At 47.0% G+C, this 22,341-nt stretch overlaps 1 protein-coding gene across 1 annotated transcript in view; it reads right to left on the bottom strand.

Annotated features, from left to right (window-relative positions):
* The window catches only part of STAT4 (signal transducer and activator of transcription 4), a 522,693-nt gene that overhangs the window by 76,319 nt on the left and 424,033 nt on the right, over positions 1–22,341 (bottom strand). The window contains exons 21-22 of the mRNA XM_069225876.1: positions 20,936–21,117; positions 9,440–9,500 (exon numbers count right to left, since the gene is read on the bottom strand). Coding sequence (XP_069081977.1) covers positions 9,440–9,500; positions 20,936–21,117 — 243 coding nt within the window. The remainder of the gene's footprint in view (positions 1–9,439; positions 9,501–20,935; positions 21,118–22,341) is intronic.

Below are 22,341 nucleotides of genomic sequence, written 5' to 3'. Positions count from 1 at the left end.
TTGGAGAATGAGTGGGAGGAACTGGACTTCAGCAGATCCGTCTCCTTTGACCACACTTAGCACCATCCATTAGATATAGAGATATACAATTTTTAAAGGTTAAGTAAAAATAGTACCAAAAACCACAAAGTGCCAACTTAGGTCATCTGGTTGCATCAGACTAGGACAAAGTCACAAGTTCAGGCCAACCACAATGGAGTGTGGGTCGGCAATAGGAACCCACTGTGGCTCGCTGAACACAACAGTACCTTAATCCTGGTAGCGAAAATATGTGGAGTCCCATGTTGAGGAAGCCCTGCACAGCAGTGGCGATGCGAAGTACGGGCAAGGAGATGTGTCATGCAGCAGAGAATTTGGGGAGCTGCATTGGTGAGGCAATGTCCTTGCTTGGAGATGTGTCATGCAGCTGTGGTTATGATGAGTTGCGTTGACAAGGCAATGTCCTTGCGTGCAGATGATTCTGCTCTGATGGACTGCAATGAATGATGCAAAGTCACTGCATAGGGGAAGTCCATGCAGCACTGGTGATGCATTGGTTGCGAGGGCGATGCATTGAGCAGCAAAGGTGACGTGCTGGTTCCGTGGGAGATGCACAACGCTATGGAGGAGATGGGTAGGTTCTGGATTCACAGATGGGCTGGAAGAGCACCTTCAGGTTCATTTCTAATGGTCCAGGACTGGGATGGAACCACTTGGGAAGGCAGGACTCACAGATGGCAGAGTCCAGGTGCTGGGTTCAAGGTCCAGGTGTTGGAAGCCTGTTATGTCCTCGAGGCTTCTGATTGGGCGGTCAGCAAACTAGCCCTCAGAGTCATACCTGGGTCCTGGATTTAAAAATGCAGGTCCAGTCCTTCACACTCAGGCAGGGCTTCAGATCAGCATAGAGGGCAGCAGACCAGCAGAGTGGCAGCCCTTTCAGCAGTATAGCAGTCCTTTTTCCTTGCAGTCTCCACAGGTCCAGAAGTGTACTGAAGAGTTGGATCTGTTGTTTAAATTTGATGCCCACTTTGCAGTGGAGGAAGCTTCTAGAGGTTTCCATGACCCTGAGGTTTCAGGCATCCCCTTCATCACTTTCCTGGCTCCAGCTAGTCTGGGGTCACAAAAGACCAGTGCCAAACCCTTTGTGAGAGAGCTCAGGCAGAGACTTTGTGGGTCATCATGACCCCGGCAGATGGCGGTAAAATGGAGAAAAGTACTGCCAACAGGCTGCCAGTACTCTTCCCAATATTAAAACATTGGCGGTTTTGCTCAAGCCAAACCGCCAATGTACCACACTGTCCGCCATGGTGGTAACGGCCGCCGGGCTTCAGTATCCAGCCCGGCGGCCGTCACAAGCCCGCCTGCAGGATAATGATCCTGCCTACTGCCATGGTTTTCGTGGGTTCCTTACCGCCACGAAAACCATGGTGGTAGGCCCTATCAGTGACAGGGAATTCCTTCCCTGTCACTGATAGGGGTCTTCCCCGCCCCCTCCTCTGGTTCCCCCCACCCCCTCCCTCTCCAGACCCCCCTTCATTCATGCACCTTCATTCACACATGCACACACGCATTCACACACTCATTCTCACATTCAAGCACGCATGTAGACATCCATTCACACACACATTGCATGCAGACATCCATTCATACATACATACAGGCACACATGCATACACACAGCACAACATACACGCACCCACACATCCATACATGCACACACACACAACATGCAACTCACACCCACATTCGCTCACGTAAAGATATACACACACACAAAACACCCCACACCCCCCTCCCCTGTCAGAGCACCTGACTTACCTTTTGTGAGGGTGTCCTCGGCAGGAGATGGGACGGGGCACTGCTGCCAGCAGCAGCGTCCACCAGCAGAACACCGCCAGGCCATATCATGTGTCATGATATGGTCTGCGGCGGTCTAGTGGCGTGGCTCTGCTGCTGGCGGCAGCGCCACCTTACTGCCATCTGCCAGCATGGCCACAGCTGGATTTCCGCCATCCTTCTGGCGGAAATCAGGCTGTGGTCATAATCCGGCTGACAGCTGGTAGCTGTGGCGATGGTCTTTTGGGGACCGTCTCCGGGGCTGTAGGCGGTATGTACCGCCAATGTTATAATGAGGCCCTTTGTGTTGGTCAGTTATGGTAAGTGAAATCTCCTCCCCGCGTTAACTCAGAATGGTCCAAGCTGCCAACACCTACGTTCTCTTTGCCTCACCGCCTGGGACCAACACACAAAGACTAACTGCTAGCTACACCTAGTCATGTGACCCAGGATCAGACTACAGACACCAAACGGTTAGGACAAGAAAATGCCAACTTTCTAAAAGTGGCATTTTCAGAATGGTGAAGTCAAATCTGACTTTGCCATCAAAGAGGGCTTTTAATTACAACTCTATAGACACCTAACTTGATCTCCCTACCTGCTCCCAATTTAAAGTAATCAATTATTAAATGTAATAGGCAGTGGTGGCTCCCAACCAACAGAACTGAAGGGGTGAATATTAAAGGCACTGACAGGCTCTGTAAAAAACAGCAGTGCCCTTAGACTTAAAGCCAAAGCTCTCAATCATGGGCTGTTTTAAGCTATGTTTATAATGGGCCACAATTGAGAGCTCTGGAGTTGAGGGTGAAGTTACTGTGAGTTTTCCACAGTGTCTGGCAGTAAGTTAAAATACATTTTAAAGAATAGTGAAAAGATTTGTGGGAAAGTAGCACTTTTCTGACATAGTTAACCCCACTTTTTGCCTGGTGTCAGTGTGTTTAGACTATAGTACAATGGGATCCTGCTAACCAGGACCCCAATGTCAGTATGCTCGCCCCTAACTTTGGTTGTAAGGTAACTTTGAAACCCCACAATTGGCATACTGGTGCATCCATGATTTTGTTGATTATCGTTGTCGACAATGACCAAGGACATCACATTGAGGAGGTTGACTGGGTATGGTGTGTCCGGCTGTGGCTGATCAGTCCGATACAGGCTTGGAAAGCTCTGCCGCACATCGGGCACAAGTGGTCTGCTGGGTTGGTTGGCAAAGAGTTGGCTATGGATTTGCACAGTTCATGCTTCTTCTGCACCTCTGCATTCCTGCTCTGCTCATAGGAGGTAGTGCTTTGCTAATGTAGCTTCGCCAGGTAGGGTGGTCTTGCACTAGGGTTTCCCAGGAGTCCAGGTTGATGCCAAAGCTCTTCAGAGTGACTTTCAGAGTGTCCTTGAAGTGCTTTTTCTGCCTACCTTGTGTGCATTTGCCTTCCACCAGTTCACCATAGAACAGTCTCTTGGGGAGGCGTATGTCTGGCATACGTACAAGGTGGTCTGCCCACCTGACTTGGGCCTCTCCTCAGCAAAGTGTAGATACTTGACAGACCAGCTTGAGAGAGGACATCTGTGTATAGAACTTTATCCTGCCAGGTAATTTTCAGCAGCCTTCTTAAGAAGTTCATTTGGAAGCGATTCAGTTTTTTGGCATGGCACTCGTACACAATCCATGTCTCACAGGCATACAGTAGTATGGGCAGTACGACTGCCTTGTACATCTTCAGCTTTGTGAACAGTTTGACGCCTCTCCTCTCCCACACTGATTCCCGAAGCCGTCCAAATGCAGAGCTTGCCTTGGCAATGCGTGTGTCTACCTTCAGCGGTGACAGTTGGTTCTGCATGCGTCTTCTGCAGTGCAGGCTGATGCAAAACCTCTGTCCTCTTGGTACTGATTGTGAGGCTGAAATTTCTGCAGGCAGTGGAAAAGCGGTTCATGCTCTGCTGCATCTGGTCCTCTGTGGCAGCGTTGAGTGCGCAGTCATCTGTGAACAGGAAATTGCCCACAGAGTCCTCTTCAACCTTGATCTTGGCCTGTAGCCTCCACAGGTTGAAGAGCCTGTCATCAGTCCTATATCTGATCTTGATGCTGGTTTCTTCGTAATCGCAAAAGGCATCTGATAGCATGGCGAGAACATTATGCTGAACAGCGTGGGTGCCAGTACACAGCCATACTTGACTCCTTTGGTGACTGGGAAAGCATCGGAGGAGTCTCCATCGTCCAGTACTCAAGCAAGCATGGCATTGTGGAAATGGCACACCATGCGGATGAATTTGCTTGGGCAGACAAACTTCTCCATGATCCACCATAGCGCCTCATGACTGATGGTGTCAAAGGCTTTGGTCAGTTCCATGAATGTTGTGTAAAGGTCCCTGTTTTGTTCCTGGCACTTCTCCTGCAGTTGACATGCTGCAAATATCATGTCCACTGTCCCTCGGCCCTCTTTGAAGCCTCACTGACTCTCTGGCAGGTATCCATATTCCATGTGTTGAGAGAGGTGGTTGAGGAAGACTCTGGCAAGGATTTTGCCGGCAATGACCAGGACAGAGATTCCTCTGTGGTTGTCACAAGACTGCCTGTTTCCCTTTCACTTGTAGAGATGGACAATGGAGGCATTCTTAAGCTCCTGGGGGATAACTTCCTGTTGCCTCATGGTCTGAATGAGCGTGGTGAGCTTCTGTAACAAGACGCCCCTGCCATGTAAATTTTGGGTCTGGAATGGAGTCAGAGCCCAGTGCTTTACCATTGGAGAGAAGCTTAATTGCTTCCTTAACATCTGATTCCTTTGGAGGTTTTGCCAGGGGGGTGTGGATGGCGACTTGCGACATGCGGTCAATGGCTTTTGCACTGATAAAGGAAGGCCTATTCAGGAAATTGTTGAAGTGCTCAGCCCATCTTTTCAGGATGGCGTTCTTATCAGTGTGTAGGGTGGACCCGTTGGCAGTGAGCAGCGGTGACGTTCCAGAGGACTGTGGCCCGTAAATGGTATTCAGGGCATCATAAAAACTCTTGGAGTTGTTGCTTTCAGTGTACTTCTTGATCTCATCTGCCTTTCTGCTGAGTCAGGAGTCTTGCATCTCTCTGAGTTTTGCTTACACCTTGCTTTTGATGGAGTTGTACGCTGCCTTCTTGAAGACGGATGCAGTGTCTTGCTGGAGGGATCTGAAGGCTTCACTCTTCTCATCCAGCAGCTACTGAATGTCTTCATCATTGTCATCAAACCAGTCTGGTGGTCTGGTCAAAGTGAGAGAGAGCTGTGTTGTAGACCACATCTCAAGCTGCCCAGTTCTCTTTTGCACTGTTTGTGCCAAAGCTGAGTTGGTCAAGTTTACTGTTGAGGTCCTCACTGAGATTCTGGCGCACAGAGTGCTGTTCTAACTTGCTGACTTTCAGTCGCCTATTGGTCATTTTCCCCTGCAGGCGCTGCCTGGGCTGGATGTGCATGTTGAGTTTTGAGAGGATGAGTCTGTGATCTGTCCATCAGTCTGCGCTGCACATGGCCTTAGGCACTCTAACATCCTGCTTGTCTCTTCTCCTTACTATGACATAATCAATAAGTTGCCAGTGCTTGCTGTGTGGGTTCATCCAGGACGTCTTGTTATGGTTGGGTAGGCGGAAGACTGTGTTTGTGATCAACAGGTCATAAGCTGCGCAGCTCTTCAAAAGTAGATGACCATTGCTGTTGCTTTTGCCAACTCCATTCCTCCCAATGACTCCATCCCGTGTCTGGTAGTCTGCACCAACTCTGGCATTGAAGTCACCTAAGATGATGAGCTTGTCCTCCTTGGGCACAGATGCTATGAGGGACTCCAAGTCTTCATTAAACTTGTCTTTGTTCTCCTCTGGTTTGTCATGGTGGGAGCATATGCACTGATGAAGGTGGTGAGGCGCTTTCCTCTGAGGGAGAGCCAAAGAGACATGAGTCGGTCATTGAATCCTTTTGGGAGGCTGGCTAGTTTGCTGATCAGATTAGATCTGATGGCGAAAACCCACTTCTGCTTCATACCCATAAACCCATGTAAGTCCCTAGTATATGGTACTTAGTCACCCAGGGCATTGGTACACCAGGGCCCCCCATTGAGCTGCAGTATGTTATTGTGCCACCCATGGGGGCGCATGCAAACTGACTACAGGTCTGCCATTGCAGCCTGGGTGAAATGGTGCATGCACCTTTCACTCCAGATATAAAGTTTGCCTTGTATCATGGTCAATGCACTCTGACCCTGTAAGTCACCCCTAAGATAGACCCTTCAGACCAATGGCAGGATGCATGCTTCTAAGTGTGAGGGTACCACTGCATGAGCAGAGGTGCCCATACAATCCCCAGACTCCATTCCCTGGGCTTTTTAAGTGCGGGGAAGCCAACTTAAAGTATGTAGTGGATACTGTCAACACGAGTGGTCCAAATATATAATGGCTTCACTGAACATAGGCATGTTTGGTATCAAACATGTTGGAATCATGCAACTACACTGATTCCAGTGCTAGTTGCATGATACCATGTACTCTTGGGGTTTCCTAGGTGATCCTCCATGTCTGCCTGTACAGCCTTGCAGGGTCTGCATACCAGCCCATGCTGCTGCTGACCCAAAACACTATTCTCTCCTTCTGCTGCTGAGCCTAACTCAGGCAGGGGAAGGCAGAACAAAGGAGTTCCTGTAAGATAGAGGTGTGACCACCTCTTCTTTAGAAATAGGTGTCTTTGGGCTGGGGTGGGGGTGCCCGTGAGCGCCACCTGACTACTTTGAAGGACACATTTGGTGCCCTCATTGCATAAAACAGTTTGTACCAGTGCATGACCCCCTGGTTCCCACTTTGGCATGAAACCACACAAAGGACAGGGGAGTGACCACCCCCCGTCCAGCTCCTCCCCAAGTGAGGTGCAGAGAGCTCAGCCAGGTGGCCACTTGATTATCTCATCTTGGAAATAAGATGAGCAGAGGCCCCTGGGAGCACCTGACTGGTTAGTCCAGCTGGGTGACATCCCTGACTCCCTCTGATAGATGGGTCATTGCACTTAATGTCCATCCCCTTACCTGGGTTACTTAAGGACTCACCAAAGGGTGAGACCCCAGATTCATCTGCAAGACTTCAGGAATCATGTGCAAGCCTCCTCTACAAGACACTTTCGCAACCTGGACACCGGAACCACTGCTGCTCTTGGTTGGAAACAGAAGCAAGACTGTAACCAGTAGGAGGGCTCCTACTGCAACTTAAGTCAGTGGTCCCTCGCTGGAGCTGCTTGGCTGGAACCCCTGTGCACTGTGTCTGTTTGTCATTGCCAAGGCTTGTTGGCTCTTCAGTCCAAAGACCTCCTAGCTTCAAGACGCCCCAGCCTCCAGCACTCTCCAGCTCCAAGAATGACATCCTCTCTGCTCCTTTTGCGACGTGGGCCTCACTCTTTGCTGTGCTGTAGAGGCTTCCCTGTGAATCCCTCTGCCTGCTGCCAGAGGGTCCTGCTGGGGGCTCTACTGATTCCTGATGGCTCTCTTGCATGCTAAAGGCTGGCCCTTACCTACCTGCCAAGGTTGGGTCGCCTGGACCTTGCTAGTCCGTACAAATCCTGCAAACTCCATTGAATGCTTCTCTGCATTTGTCAAGGCTTGTTGGTGGTCCAACTGACCGATGGCCCCTTTGCAATTTGACGACTGGTGTGGGACAGCATGTGGACTACTCCTGGGATCTTCCTGCATCATCTGGACTACACAGCTGCACTTCTTCATCCACCGTCCTGCAGGAAAGCATCTCCGAGAAGGGTGGCATTGCCCTCCTGCCCTGCTGGTGCACCTCCGGGTGGTCTTGACTCTGTCCCCTCTTTCCTTAGGTCCTCTTCTTCCAGAATCTATGCCTGGGTTCTACCGACCTGGTTCACAGGTCACAACAGCAGCTGGACAACTGAGGGCTCCATTGAGTTTAACAGGAAGTTCCAACACAAATTCACCTTCATGCACCTGGGCTCACTAATGTAGGTACTCCTGTTCTGGGTATTCATGGGTGGGGACACTATACAACCGCCCTTGTCCCAACAGGTTTCCTCAGGGTCCTCTGGGAAGGGTCCTAAAGCACAAAAACTCCAACTGCGACTTCCCCATGTTACCATATGGACACTGACCCTAGATTACCACTCTGCACATGGGCGCCTGGGGAATCCTACCTACTTGCCTTTGGGGTTTTACTACTTCCCCAGTCCTAAGGGTCCTTGGGTGGTAGTGTGGGTTTGGAGTGAGTTTCGCATTCTATTTTTTTAGTGTACTGTTTACCCCTCCCATAGGTACCCATGTTAATGTATGCCTTTACTTACCTGTTGCTAAGTATATTTTTGTATGTCCATATCTCCGGTTAGGAGATGTACCAAAGTTAGTTCTAGAGTGTGTGTTACAACAAATATAAACATTTTCTAAAAGTGGTGTGGTCCTTTTCTGTGTGTACATCACTGTCTGGCCTATTTGGTATTTGCAACCACTTTACACCCTCCTGTATAAGCCTTAGCTGCTCTCCACAGCTACCCTATGAGACCTCAGGTTATCTACAGCCACCTAGACTATCACTAAGGGTTGCCTGAACTCAATACAGTATATTGCAAGACGTCCGGCCAAAGTGATATGAACACTCTAAACTGGTGGAATGAGTATGTCTCCCCTGCTGCTAGTCAGCAGCAGTTGCCCCGCCCGCAAACACGCCGTGGCTGGGGAAAAATAAAATGGTAAATGAAATGTATTAACATTGTATTTTTCCCCTTTTGCGGCGCTGGCAGCAGTGGACCAACACTCCTTGGCCTTAATAGAGCAGCCTTGTAACCCAATGTTATCCTATGGGAGAGGTAGGCCTTGCAGCAGTGAAAAACACATTTAAGAGTTTTTCACTACTAGGATATATAAAACTGAAAAGTACCGGTCCAGCCTTTCAAATACACTACACAGTGCCCTCTAGGTTCTTCAGGTCTTACCCAAGGGCCAATTTATATGTATCAAAAAGGAAGGTTTGGGCTTGGCAAAGGGTTTATTTTTTGCCAAGTCGACATGACAGTTTAAAAACTGCACAGATGCATGCAATGGCAGGCCTGAGACATCTTTAGAAGGCTACATAAATGGGTGGCACAATCAGTGCAGAGGTCCACTAATAGCATTTAATGTACAGGCCCTAGGTACAGGTAGTACCACTTTACTAGGGACTTACAAGTAAATTAAATGGGCCAATTAGGTGCACGTCATTTCTACCACGGTTAAAGGAGAGAGCACAAGCACATTAGCACTTGTTCACAGTGGGAAAGTGCACATAGTCCGAAAGTCAGCAAAACCAAAGTCAGCAATACAGGAGGCTGGAATGCAAAATGTTAGTGGAGAGGATGCCAGGTATAACACTGCAATATCTATGTCATGTTGAACCCAGGACAATATATCTTCCCTCTGCCTAACCAGCACTTTACTCCCATCAGGTAACACCACTTTACTAATATCAGAGTGTTTCCTTAATGTTTGGCACTATGCAGGATCACTCACTTGATCTAAATGACAACTTGGCAAAATATTTGGATTTGATGATTAGTTCTTCTGGCTCCTAATACTGAAAGACTAAGGTAACACAAGCAGTGAATATGAAAGAAAAGAATACTCTACACACAGAACTACTCACATTTTGGAGAATGGCATAAATGCTGCAGCCACATAATGTTTTTGAACTGGAAGGCTAGAAACTGCAAAAAAAGAACAGATTCAAATCTAAAGCAAACTTCCAAATGCTTGCGATTTTATCATAAGTTTGACAGGAAGAAAGCACAATACTAGCTCAGAGTATGAAAACTTTAAACACTGCTTGAGGGCCAGTAGTTATCTTTGGTTTCTTTTGATAAGATTTCCAATTTGCACGTTAGACCTCCATTGCCTTTAAAGGCGCAATTTTTCGTTTCTTATGCTTTGTAAACTGTAACTTATAAATATGAAATCACATTTTTGATTTCTGCTAGCAGGTCTTTTTAAAACATTTGATTATTATTTTATAACAACAACAAAAAGGAAGTCAGTAAGTGCACGTGCATCTCATTTCCGTGTGTATGATACATAGGCATGACGTTATTTATTTCCTAGAAATACAGAAAATGACACAGAACAGTGCTCAATATATCTCCGGTTTGGAAGCAGCGGGGAGGAGGAGAGAGCGGGGAAGCCATGCATCAGGTAGAGCGCGAGTTCCGTGGCACATCAGACATTAGTAACTTACATGAAATCAAGCAATAGTGTTCCCTAATTGTGCGGTCCATGTCTTTAACATCCATTGCCTGCTGCGTGTCAACAGTGGAGGGGGTGGCGGGCTGCAGGTCATTTGTGTTTCCTTTGTTCAGCGTGGGTGTTGTGGCAGCAGTATGTACCCTTCAGGGTGGGTGGGTGTCATTCTCAATGTTCATGATATAGGTATCACAATTTTCACCCCCTACACCCGCCATTCCCTTGGCACGCAACACTCGCAGCGCACTGGATTCCGCACATTCAGCAGTATCAGGGATCGTGGGTGCTTTCCATTGCATAGAAATTTGTCATTTAAAAAGAACAAATACAAGGCCAATATATGGGTGTAAGTGTTTGTCTATTCTGGCATTGGAGAGGAGGCCAAGGAGGCAGGATTCAGGGGTGGGTGTCAGTTTGTGGCCAGATAATTCTGCCGCAGTGGTTGTGATTTCTAGCCACGTCCTTTGTAATGGCGCCTAGTCCCACAACCTATGGTAGAACCTGGCTTCTGCCAGTTTGCGTCTTGGGCATTCGATTGTGGTCATAGGAAATATGCACTTGATTCGTTGAGGGAAGGGGTAGGCTTGGTATGTGTAATTAAATTGTAGAAAGTGGAACCTGGGGTTCCTGTATACCTGTTTCACATTATGTAGAGCCTGCGCCCAAGCCTTGTTTGTCAATGTCTGAGTAAGAACATCAATCCACCAGCCTTTCCCACATTCGCCAAAGCATCAGTCATCAGTGCCACACATAATGTCGATATAGCCTGGTGTGTCCCGCCATATGTAAGGAGCGAGTGTTGGACGGGCGATTGAGGCAGTCCCGCCTCCCCAGTTCCCCATGTAGTTCTCACCATGTGGTGGATGGCGTAGTAAGTTAGAAAGTGGCTCACGCCCAAAGCATACTTATCCATAACGTCTGCAAAGGACATGAGGGTACCCTCTCTAGGATGTCCAGTTCTGCCGTTCTCCATTGCGTCAGGTCGTCCTGGGCAGCCAACTCCTGCATATTCAGCAGTTGTTCCAGTGTAATTAATGGTGAGTAATGGATAATGGAGTTGCACCCGTGTACAAACCGGCACCAACACATTTGCCTTGTCAACATCAGGCTCGATCCTCTTTGTAGAGGTCAAGTATGATTGGTCCGCTAGGTGTAGACACTCAGCTCCCCATTCAGCACTCGATGTTGTATTCAATCAGCGCAGAACCCATCGGGGTCAGGGGGAATAGACATAATTTGGGCCAGTTGACTTTTAGGCCTGAAATGTCTCTGAAGTCATCAAGTAGCTCTATCAAGTCTGGCAGTGATGTACCAACATCACGTAGGAGGACCAACGCATCATCTGCGTAAAGGGACACACTGCTGAAAGTTTAGGTCAGGAATTCCCCAGTATTGTGCTCATTGCTTCAGGCAACAGGCAAGTGGCTCCATGCAATCGTGAAAAGCAATGGCTATAGCTGACACCCTTGCCTGGTGCCCCTCAGGATAGGGAAGCTGGCTGATATCAGCTGCGTTATGTTGAGGAAGGTCTATGGCCTGGTATGACTCCAGACTGGTCATCATGAACCAATGTTCTGATCGACGGGAGAAGTCTGTTGGCCAGAATTTTCCCTAGGACTTTACAATTAAGATTAAGAAAGAACAGTGGGGAGTATGACCAGAGATCCAGCGGGTCACGTCTCAGCTATTAATGCCTCACATTGTGAGTCGGGAAGCAGGCCACACGACCTGGCTTCCTCAAGCACGTCCAAGAGGGGCTGGGTAAGCAGGGCTGAGAAGGTGGCCTAGTATTCAATTTGTAGTCCATCTGTGCCCAGGATTTTATTACGGGCAATCTGAGCCACTGCTGCTCTCACCTCTTCAAGTAGGATGGGTTCATTCAATTCGGCCCTTTTAATCTGGGACAGACATGCTAATGGGATTTCAGTCATGAAGTCACGTGGCAGGTTGGGGTGGAGGCACCCGCAACCCTATACGAAGTACAGCAGAGTGTAATTTTTCTCTGCTTGCGTGGAGGCCAGTGAGCCATTGTAACGCTGTATGATTCAACTGGGACATGCTGTTGGTCTTCCTTGACTAACCATGCTAGTATTCTGCTTGAGCAGTCACATTCTGTATGTAGCATAGTCTGCCAGTCCTTGTAATCATGTTGACCTAATCTGGTCTCTGCTTCTTTATATCTTTCATGCAGGTTTGAAGACACTCAACCCCATTCTCATGGGCAGCCACTGCTCTCGCCAAAGGGCATAGTTCCTCATCCTGCAGTATCTGTCAGACACTCTAGGTGGCTTCTACACAATGACTCCTTACTACTACTTTGTGTGCACTCCATTCGGTTGCCCTGAGGGGAGTGGACTTCTTATTAAGTTTGAAATAATGAGTAATTCATGTAGAGAGGTCCTCGCTAAAAGGAGGGTCCGATAATGCATTGGTCGGAAGGCGCCAGGATACGTGCATGCAGCCTGTCCCATTGCAGAGCAATCTGCAACAGACATTGTTTTGAGAGCGTATGGGGCAGGTATTCCGATCAGGCAATCAGGGGTCCCAGCTTGTGTGGTGTAGAGAATCAAATCTAGCCTAGTGTGATCATGAACTGGTGAGTAGAATAAGTATTCACAGTCTGCCCGACAGCCCAGCCACCAAACATTGTGTATGTGTCTCTTTGTCAGCCATATTTGGAAGCGGTCCCAGAGCACATCAGGTACACAGGTGAAGTCTATGCTCCAAAGAGTGGGTGCTATTGGTCTTGTCAAAGGGCTGGGGTGAGTGCATCAAAAAATTCTGTTTGGTTGGAATTGGGTGCATAAATCCCCACAAGAGTAGGTTGCACCCTGTCTAGGAGGCCTTCCCCTGTGTCTCTCCACTACAAATGTAACCCCTGACATTATCCATATTAGTAAAAACAGGCGAACTCCGGCGAGGATGTGCCATAGACCTGCCCCCTCTGTTTGGCCTGAACTTTCTGAAGTTCGCTGCCATGAGATGCGTTTCCTGCAGCATGGCTATGTGTGTGTGGTATCACTTTAGGTATGCGTGGATTTGATAGTGTTTGGCAGGGGTCACCATGCTGCACATATTTCATGTCACCTATTTGTAGTGGGAGGTGAGTGTATCAGTGTGTGTCCACATGGTGAACAGCAGTGGTGCGTGTGCCAACCGTCAAGCTGTGGGCTTGAGGTGGTCCAAGTCTCATGTTCACAGTGTTTAGACTTTGGATAGTACGCCACTCCCTCCCAGTTATTTGCATACCACAGGTGCTGATATGTGTGCAATGGCTTCATAGAAACAAACCTATAAAGAAAAACATAATGCAACAAATTAACCCCCCCCTTTCCAGGTCAGGTGACACAAAAGTCCCCGGACAATTGCCCCTAGCAAGAACCACAAAACAGTAAAACTATATGTCAGGCAAACCATACCCTCTTTGGAGTCTCTCTGTAGGGCATAGAGGTGCCCCAATGCTTAGGCCTGGTGCATAAAAATCATCATCTAGACTACCCAAGCTTTACAGCCTACCTTAAAAGTACCTGGGCATATCAGCACTCAGGGTATACAGGCACACACATGTGGGACCTTCACTACCTGCATCATAGGCCATCTGCAGACTGTGGTGTGATCTTTGGGTGCTGGCAGACATCAGCCACTGATGAAATCAAGTCTCTTGAATCAGATCCAGACACCAACGGGTGTTTTGTCTGAAAGAGAGCAGAGGGATTTGTGCTGTGTTGCTGTGCTGCTGCTCTGCCACCACTTGATCTCAGGATGGCTACATCCTGATGGTCCTCAGGTTGAGTTGCTCAGGTTTGGGCACCAGCCATTCACCGACACCCAATTCCTCAGATGTGTCCTGTATCAGCCTATGACATGGAGCCAGGTCCATGCGTCCCCTGGAAAAAAGAAAATTTGGATCTTCTCCCCATCAGTCATTCTCAGCTTTGCAGGAAAGAGGAGCGGTTAGACCTGTCAGCCTTAGGGTGGCCTTCCCGCAAACTTTTTGTCTGTTTGCCTCACATTTTTGCTGTATATTTTTGTTGGCTTTAGGACTCTGAACACTGTGCCATTGCTGACCAGTGCCAAAGTGGTTGTGGTTCTTCCCTAAACATGGTAACATTGGTGTATCTACAATTGACATATTTCATTTACTTGTAAGTCTCTAGTAAAGAGGTATACCACATACATGTGGTCTGTAAATTAAATGCTATTTATGGGCTCGCAGTACTGGTTGTGCCACCCAGGCCTGCCATTGCAGAGTCTGTGTGTGCAGTTTCACTGCCACTTTGATTTGGCATTTAAAACCTCTTGCCAAGCCTTAAACTCCCGTTTTATTAAATGTAAGTCACCTGTAAGGTAGGCCCTAGGCAGCCCATATGGCAAGGTGCTATGTAGGTAAAAGGCAGGGCATGTTCTTTTAAGTTTTAAATGTACTTGTAGTGAAATACTCCCTCATTTATTTTTCACTACTGTGAGGCCTATTCCTCTCATAGGCAAACATTTACTGGTTAAAACAGATTTAGAATTACCATTTTATTTTAGAAATACCACTTTTAGAAAGTGGACATTTCTCTGCTATGACTGCTCTGTGTGCCTTGCAGCCTGTCTCCAATATATGTTTGGGGTAAGTGACAGCTACACTTTGTGCATTCCACAAACAGACAGCCACAAACACAGGAAGGTTAGATATGTCTGAACACTCATCTGCATTCTGATGGGCCTTCATGGGCTAGGAGGGTGGAGGGGCGCTGACACTTACACATGAATAGGGAAGTGCCTATCACCACATAAATGTCTGATTACCCCCTACAGCTTGCCTGGATTCAGGGCTAGGAAGAAAGGATCTCTGTGCACTTCAAAGACCTTCTTTAAAGTCACCCCCACTTCAAAGGCACATTGGGTATATGAATTGGGTCTCTGACCCTACCAAATCAGTACACTACTGGACCTGGGAAGAACTCTGCCTGGAATAATGACTGCTGTGCTGCAATGAGTGCCACACTGCTGGACTGCTTTCCAAGAAGGACTGCTCTCTGCCTTGATGAGTTACCCTTCTGCCTGATGATCTCTGCCCAGTTGAGGAAGGACTGGACCCTCTCATCTGACCCAGAGTGATTACAAATGCTTGCGGGGTTGCCCCCTGTTCTCCTGCAGTCCCAGGGATATCAAATATTGCCTGCAACTTTGCTTTGGCCACCTGTGAGTCCAACCCTTGCCTGAGGTGCCCCCTCCAATCCTGGTCCTCAGAAGTGGGTTCTGCAGCAGCTTTCTACACAAATTGATGCATCGTCACCACTGCACTGGTTAGAGCCGACGCACCCTTAGACACCAACGCAGATGCTGTTCAATCACAGCAGATCCACAGCACGTGTGGCCTGATAGTGACGCTCTGCGCAGCTCGATGATGAGATACTGCATTCATATGAACAGAGTTCGACGTGGGCCTGATTGTTAGGCTCAACGACAATGCTGCAACCCGACTGCGCCAATTGGAACCAATGCCTCGCCTTCCCATTTGCTCCTCGACTTTCGCTCCATTCAAGGTACTTTTTCAGCGGACCCTACATGGGTTCTATAGTCTGAATACCCTCCATTTCAGTCAGCCTGAAATTTAGATTTGCACCTGTCCCTCGCGACCTAAGGTAGCCTTTTGACCGCTAATGACTTCAAAGCACTTTTTTTACGTTATTCTTTAACAAAATCATATCTTGACTTCTACTGATTGGATTTTTGTCATTGTGGGCTTGTCTTACTCAGATAGATATTCTCTATTTGTTAAACTTGTGTGGAGTCTTTATGTGGTGTTTTCATTGTGTTACTGTTTGTGTTGCACAAATACTTTACACATTGCCTCTTTAGAGAAGCCTGTCTGCTCTGTGCCAAACTATCAGAGACTGAGCAGAGGTTATCTCTAAGTATGTTTCTAGTTTACCCTAACTAGAAGTGGTCGTTCCTGCTTGTATAGGGTGCATACTCTGACAACCAGAAACAGTTCTAACAGGAGCTCATATTTGAAATTCAGTTCATGTTGGCGTTGTTTGACTTTTAGGTAGAACCCAGAGAGTCGCTGCACTTCCAGCGTGAAGTCGGGGTATGCTGTAATCGCTGTGCCAGGGCCCCTTCGCATGGACCTGCTGTAGCAGCAGCTCATGGTCCCAGTAATCAAGAAGTTGAGTGATGATGGGAACTTAGTAGGGCACCCAGGGGAGGTGGTCTATCAGGTAACTAATGCGCCTTTTCTATGGAGAAAGAATTTGGCACCTTGTCTGCAAGCACCATTGTTGCCGACCTGTCTTCAAGGAACAGTTCCACACTGGGTCCTTCGGATTGTTCAGGGAAACCCATTAGGTGAATATTGTTGCACCTATAATGTCCCTCTGCATCCTCTGCTCTGTAATCTAGGCTGGTCATTTCATCTCCCATCTTTCTCAGCTGCTCCTGCAACACCTGCACAGTGGGATTCATCACAGCCATGGTAGATTCAGTTTTATCCTCCCGTTCAGCCAATTTGCAGTAATCTGCCTTTAGTAAGTCCAGGTCTATTGAGAAGGTATGACTCCAGATCACCAAGGAGGTTTTAGTGTCCAGAATGTCCTGCACTTCCTTGTCAAATTGAGTAGAATGGGTGTGAAGGGAGACCTCTAGGTTGTTCAAAGTATTCAGGGTTTAGTTCGCATGTGTAGCAGATGTCAACAATTCTCTGTTATTGTGGGGGAGAGGTCTGACGGTCTTTGGTTTCACTGTAGTTACAACCTTGCACTACAGTCCCAGAAGTACTGTAGGGATGGTGGGAAGATGAGTCAGCCACAGTTAGCATCTGTGGCACAGAGAAAAGGAGCTGGGGCTGTGAAATGGGGGTAAAGCATGGAAAGGACAAAAGTATAGGAAGCTCACCATAATCCCCATAAGGCAAGTGAGTTGGAGTGACGTTGGTAGAGTCAGTTATCCCTCGATGCATGAGAGGTGATAAGGATTGGCTCAATGTCCACGAACATCCATTGACAGGCGCCTTCCAGATTCTGTGCCACTTCAATCAGAGACGCTGTAGCCATCCAAAAGTGGTTCCCTCAGTTATCCATGTGGGCCCCCATGTTCACAATGCAGGTGGTCATTTGCACAGCGTGCTGCACAGTCTGTCTCCACGATATCTCCCTATCACCGCCAGAGAGGTGTTCCCCCATTGACACTTTATCAAGTGTAGCTAGCCCAATGTCTTTGAGGTGAGCAAGAGTACCCCCAGTGGGTTGATGGAATGTTGCTGCAGCCTACAACCTTCCTGCACTACTCCAGGGTCTGATCTGAAGCAGTCTGGCCAGTTATTGCTCGGATGTTAAACAACCTTTGTCTGTTCATGTGTTCCAGACCGGGCAAATCAAAGTTATTGAAGCCTCCAGGCAGGGATTCCTTTATTGCGGCTGTGTGTGAGGTGGACACCAACTATAGCCGACTGACCATGAGGGAGAACTTAGTGCTGGTGGTGCAGCTGCCCTCAATGTGCATGTGTGGCCCCCAGCGCCACTTCTAGTTATGTCTGGCAGGCCCCTAGTGGCAGTTTTACAGGGCTTTCTGATCTCTTCAGTAGCATGGCAGCTTTTGGACTGCCCCACACTGGCCCCCAGGCAGTCACTGGGATAGGCTTGCTGGGAGGCCGTGCGGGAGTCTAAACTTGAAAAGTGTCAATGGGCCCACCTCTGACTGTGTAAGCTTGTCCTTCACTGAGTAGCAGGACGCCAGTGGGGGTCAGACGCCCTACTGTCAGCACAATGCATGTCCCAGGCAGCCCAGCTGCAGTTCAGTAAGCCTCATGACATTCCTGACACTCAGGGGAGTCACAGCGGCACTTAACGTGGCACAGCAGCATGTCGGCTGTCTCGAGGCATGCAGTTGGGCTGAGCAGGCGGAGGTCTGTCCAGCTATTGATGACTACTTTGCTCACCTTACCCAGGTATAGTCTTTGGTGCCCTGAGGGCTCCCTGCGGGGTGGTTGGGAGGCTCACCCCTGAACACAATGAGCTCTATTTTGGATGTTAGCTGCTCATTGTGCCCTAGTCGTGTAGCACGTTATTCAATGTTCCTCATGGCTCAGTTCACGGTCGATGGCAATGCTGTTGTGTTGAGGGCCACACCAGCGGCAACGCCCTCCTCCATGGTAGTTGCCAGTATGGTGGCACTCAGCTCAAATGCACTATAGGAGGATGCCCGTCTGCTGTGCAAGTTGCCCGGGCTAGTACTTAGTGATACATTAGGCTAGATGGAAGGAATTAATGAAGGATAAGTAACAGGCCTCCCTCTGAACTCCTGAAAAAATCCTCGATGCGGCCAACATCTTGGCCACACCCTCCTGCTAGATGCTCTTGAGTGCTTTTAGACACTTGCAAGTAATAATGTCACATCTCCCAAGCTTCTGAAGCAGAGACTCTATGTTGTTTACATTGTAGAGGGTCATGTAGCCTGACACTAGCTCTAAGTAAATTTGTGAATTGTATAATTGTTACCTATTTGTCCGGTGTCTGACTGTAATTTGGTCTTGATTTATTTGCACTAAGCACATTAGAATATTTTTTGCAGGTTTTTATCCTCTCCCAATGCCCACCAACAAAATCAGACAGTGCTACCATTCAACCCATTTAATGGTTCAAGTGAAAGTCAGAACTTTCAGAGATAGCGGTTGCCTTTGTATAATCATCCTAGCACAAATGTCATGCCATGGTCACCACTGCCATCTGCCTGTATGTATTGTCCTTTACGTATACATGACCTATATTGGTGAATTTATGTTTATCCTGAGTGTTATTTTTACTGATAATAATTGGTAAAATTGGGGATTTCTTTTCTAACTATAGTTCGGCTGTAAAATAGCTTTGAATTCTTGCCATGCAAGGATGTTTGTGGTAAAGCAAACATGTTTACTTATTATAACCTAGCTTAACATAAGAAATATTTTTACCTCTGAAGCATTGTCATTAAATTCTCTCAGTACTGATCACCAATGAAACATCAATCAATTAACAGAGTATTGCTGAATTTACCTGAGTAATAATTAAGAGTTATAACCTGCTTCGAGAATAATAACAGCTACTAAAGGCTCTAAACCCAAGTTGTAGGCTGGAGTTGCAGGCAAGGACCTATAAAAAGGGTGAAGATGCAGCTCAGGCCCATAACAAGGGTGAGGACCTTTAACAACTGTTACAACCTGAATCAGAAGGGCTAAAAGGATTTTAGTACAATCCATGGAAACACAAAAGGAGATTAAGAGGTAAAGCCATCATATGACAACACTAAAGATACAGTGGAGAAAGTGGAATGATCCATTTGGTCATATTACCTACCCCTAAGATATGCTGAAGAAGCTGTTCTTATTGGAGGAGGAAGCCTCACCTACAACTTGAGGCATGCTTCATCATCAGCAGTGTCATCCCTCACACCAATATGGCTGGTGACAGATGAGGTTATAGGTACTGTCCACTGGGCAATCTCCTTAATACATGTATGAGCATGGATCGTTCCCCTCTCTCCACTGCATCTTAAGTCTTAGAACATTCCACCCACTTGGGGCAGAATGTTTTAAATTAGAGAATGAGAAATAGGACATACATTGAAATGTTGAAGCTCTTAGTTGCCCTTAGACCTTCACTGTCTTCAATGAAGCTCTCGACATTCTAATGTTGTACTGCATGTTGCATGTGTGTGTTGGTTGGTTTCCACCAATCCCCACTTGTATTGCACAATAAATCAGTTTGATTCCTCTGAACATTGGCCTGCTAATCAATCCTGTGGGATGAGGGCACATGTTTCTAGAGCTTTACTGTGGCAAAAACAGTGAAGCTATAGTTCGCAAAGGAGTGGCACAGTGAACACTACCAAATGTGGGGCGTGCACACCTCGTCTGTGCAACCTGACACATAGAGTAGGGGTGGAGGGAAGCAGCTCTATGGTGTAGTGTGTTTAAACACCAGCTAACAAAGACACTGTAAAGGACATTCAACAGGACCTTAAGTGAGTGCTGATAAGTAGATGAGGAACAGTAGAAACTTCACAAAAACGCCTTCTCAAAACCAGCAATGGCACAAATATGAACATTAGTAATACTAAACCATCAGTGGCGGCTACTTGACAACGAGGTGGCGGGGCTGGGAGTATAAAAAAACCCATAAAATAACATAAAAAAATAAAAAAACTTTTATGTTGGGAAAGATGTGGCTCCTTCCTCTTAATCTTTTCTCCGATTCCCAGAAGCACACAGGCTTCCAGACACCCCTCCAATCACAATGCTGGTGTTACCAGCATGACAGCAGCATTGTGGTTGGTCTGAGTTGCCTGCTTCGGCGCTCAGACAGGGAGTAGGGCCCTGTGCACTTTCTCCTCCCGGCGTGGAGAAATGCAAATAGCTCATGACTGTTTGGCCAGCCCAACATGATTGGCCAAAGCATCATGCGCACCTATGTGCACGAACCACTCCTCCAGCATGCCTCCTCCCTGCTCCTGAGGAAAAATAAAATGATAATATTATCATTTTATTTTTCCCTTTCCTTCACTGCATAAAGCAGTGGGGCAATGCTCCTCAGCCTTAGCTGAGGAGCCGCTGCTGTCAACGATATGTCTCCTGAAGGTCATATTTTGGAGAACATAGGAGTCTACCTCCAGAAAACTCATGGTTAATGGCGTTTTTAGCCTATTGGAGTGTCCTTGGGGAGGCACAGGAGGAGGGGTAACTTAGGCGTGTTGTAAAATGATACCGAGCTCCAGTTGGAATTATGTGGAACATTTTAGACAGGGGTAGTTCACAGTAAGAAAAAAGTGAATATTTAACAACTTCTTTATCATAAAACGGAAACGTTTTCTTGTGCTTACTTTATCTGTGCATACCTGAACATTTAAATAACATTTTTAAATCTACCAAAATTAAACGTCCAACCTTCACTTAATTGGCTGTTGTAATGTTTGGCGAAGGCTTTATCTTTAGGGATGTCTGGGTACAAATATTTCAAGGGGTTCAGGGGAGCACTTTCGTCCTCAATGACTTTATAATCCCGTATGATATCCGCGAATGGCAGGGCGTTCAAACTGACTTTATTGTATGGTGTTACTGAATGAAACCTTTCTTCACCTGCAGAGAAAAAAGAGTGCACATGATAACAATTAAAAAAATAAATCATAAATTACTGTAAATCTCACGTCAGCCCTGCATACCTGTTAAATGGTAGACTTGCAAGGCATAATCAACCCTCTGACATGAGAAATGTGTTTATGAAGTTTTCCACCCCGAACAGATGCATTCCATTGTACATAGATATAATTATCTTAGTCCCAAAGTAAATTCTTGCTTACATTTTGAAGTGAAGACGCTGACGCGAGAAGCGGTGGTTCAAATAAAGTTGTAAGAAGATTTATTTAAGTTCTCCCTGGCCAGTCACATCGCAACTCCCATGTAACGATCCTCTAGATCAAAAACCCACATTCCCTAAGAACGCTTTCACAACAATGCTTAAAGCGACATCACATTATATCAACATAACACATTTCTATAAATTGCTTAGGCATTTAGGATGTTTCATTAAATATGCTTCTGTAATTAACAAACGTTATAAACACTGTGAAAAGGACATGGGGTGTTGTGGGCGATACAGTGCAAGGGTGCCTACATTACAGACAGGATTGTTTTTGTGCAGGAAGGGATCCTTTCCTGTACAAAAACAATCCTTGGAGTCATCCTTTCTATGTTTGCTGCAGAATGCAGCACCGATAAAAAGAGAAAGTAACGAGGAGAAGGTAATATATTCCTCCTTGTTACACCCCTGTTGGGTAGGCGCATCATTTTGGTGCAAACCCCGGTTTACAAATGTTTGTAAATCTGGGTTTACAACATTATGCATCGGTGGATGCATGGGAACGGCCATGCTCCACCCATATAACACCTACCTGACGCAAAGTAACACAAGGCAGCACGGTGCACTGTGTTGCATTACTTTGTATTTAGTAAATCTTGCAAAGTCGTGCAAAGTGGCTTTGCATGGTTTAGTGAAAGTCAAAAATGATTTTGTGCCAGGATTGCGTCACAACAGTGATCAAATCCTGCCCAAAAATCATAGTAAATCTGGGCCAAAGTCTTTTATAGGAGTCCTCTAACAGGGAAAGGACTAGCGCCTTGCGTCAGACTCAGAATGGAGAAGGACACCAAGTACAACCTGAATACCCATAACTGTCATTCAGGCCAATAATTATGGCTAACTGACAGGGTTGAATAGGGACAGCAAATAGGTCCGGGCACCAAAATCTCCCCCTTTAGTGAACTAGAGAGTTAAAAAAGTGTTGCATGTTTTC

The sequence above is a fragment of the Pleurodeles waltl genome, chromosome 3_1, assembly GCF_031143425.1.
Source record: "Pleurodeles waltl isolate 20211129_DDA chromosome 3_1, aPleWal1.hap1.20221129, whole genome shotgun sequence".
NCBI classification, from domain to species: Eukaryota; Metazoa; Chordata; class Amphibia; order Caudata; family Salamandridae; genus Pleurodeles; species Pleurodeles waltl.
This window is presented reverse-complemented; position numbering and strand designations above follow the sequence as displayed.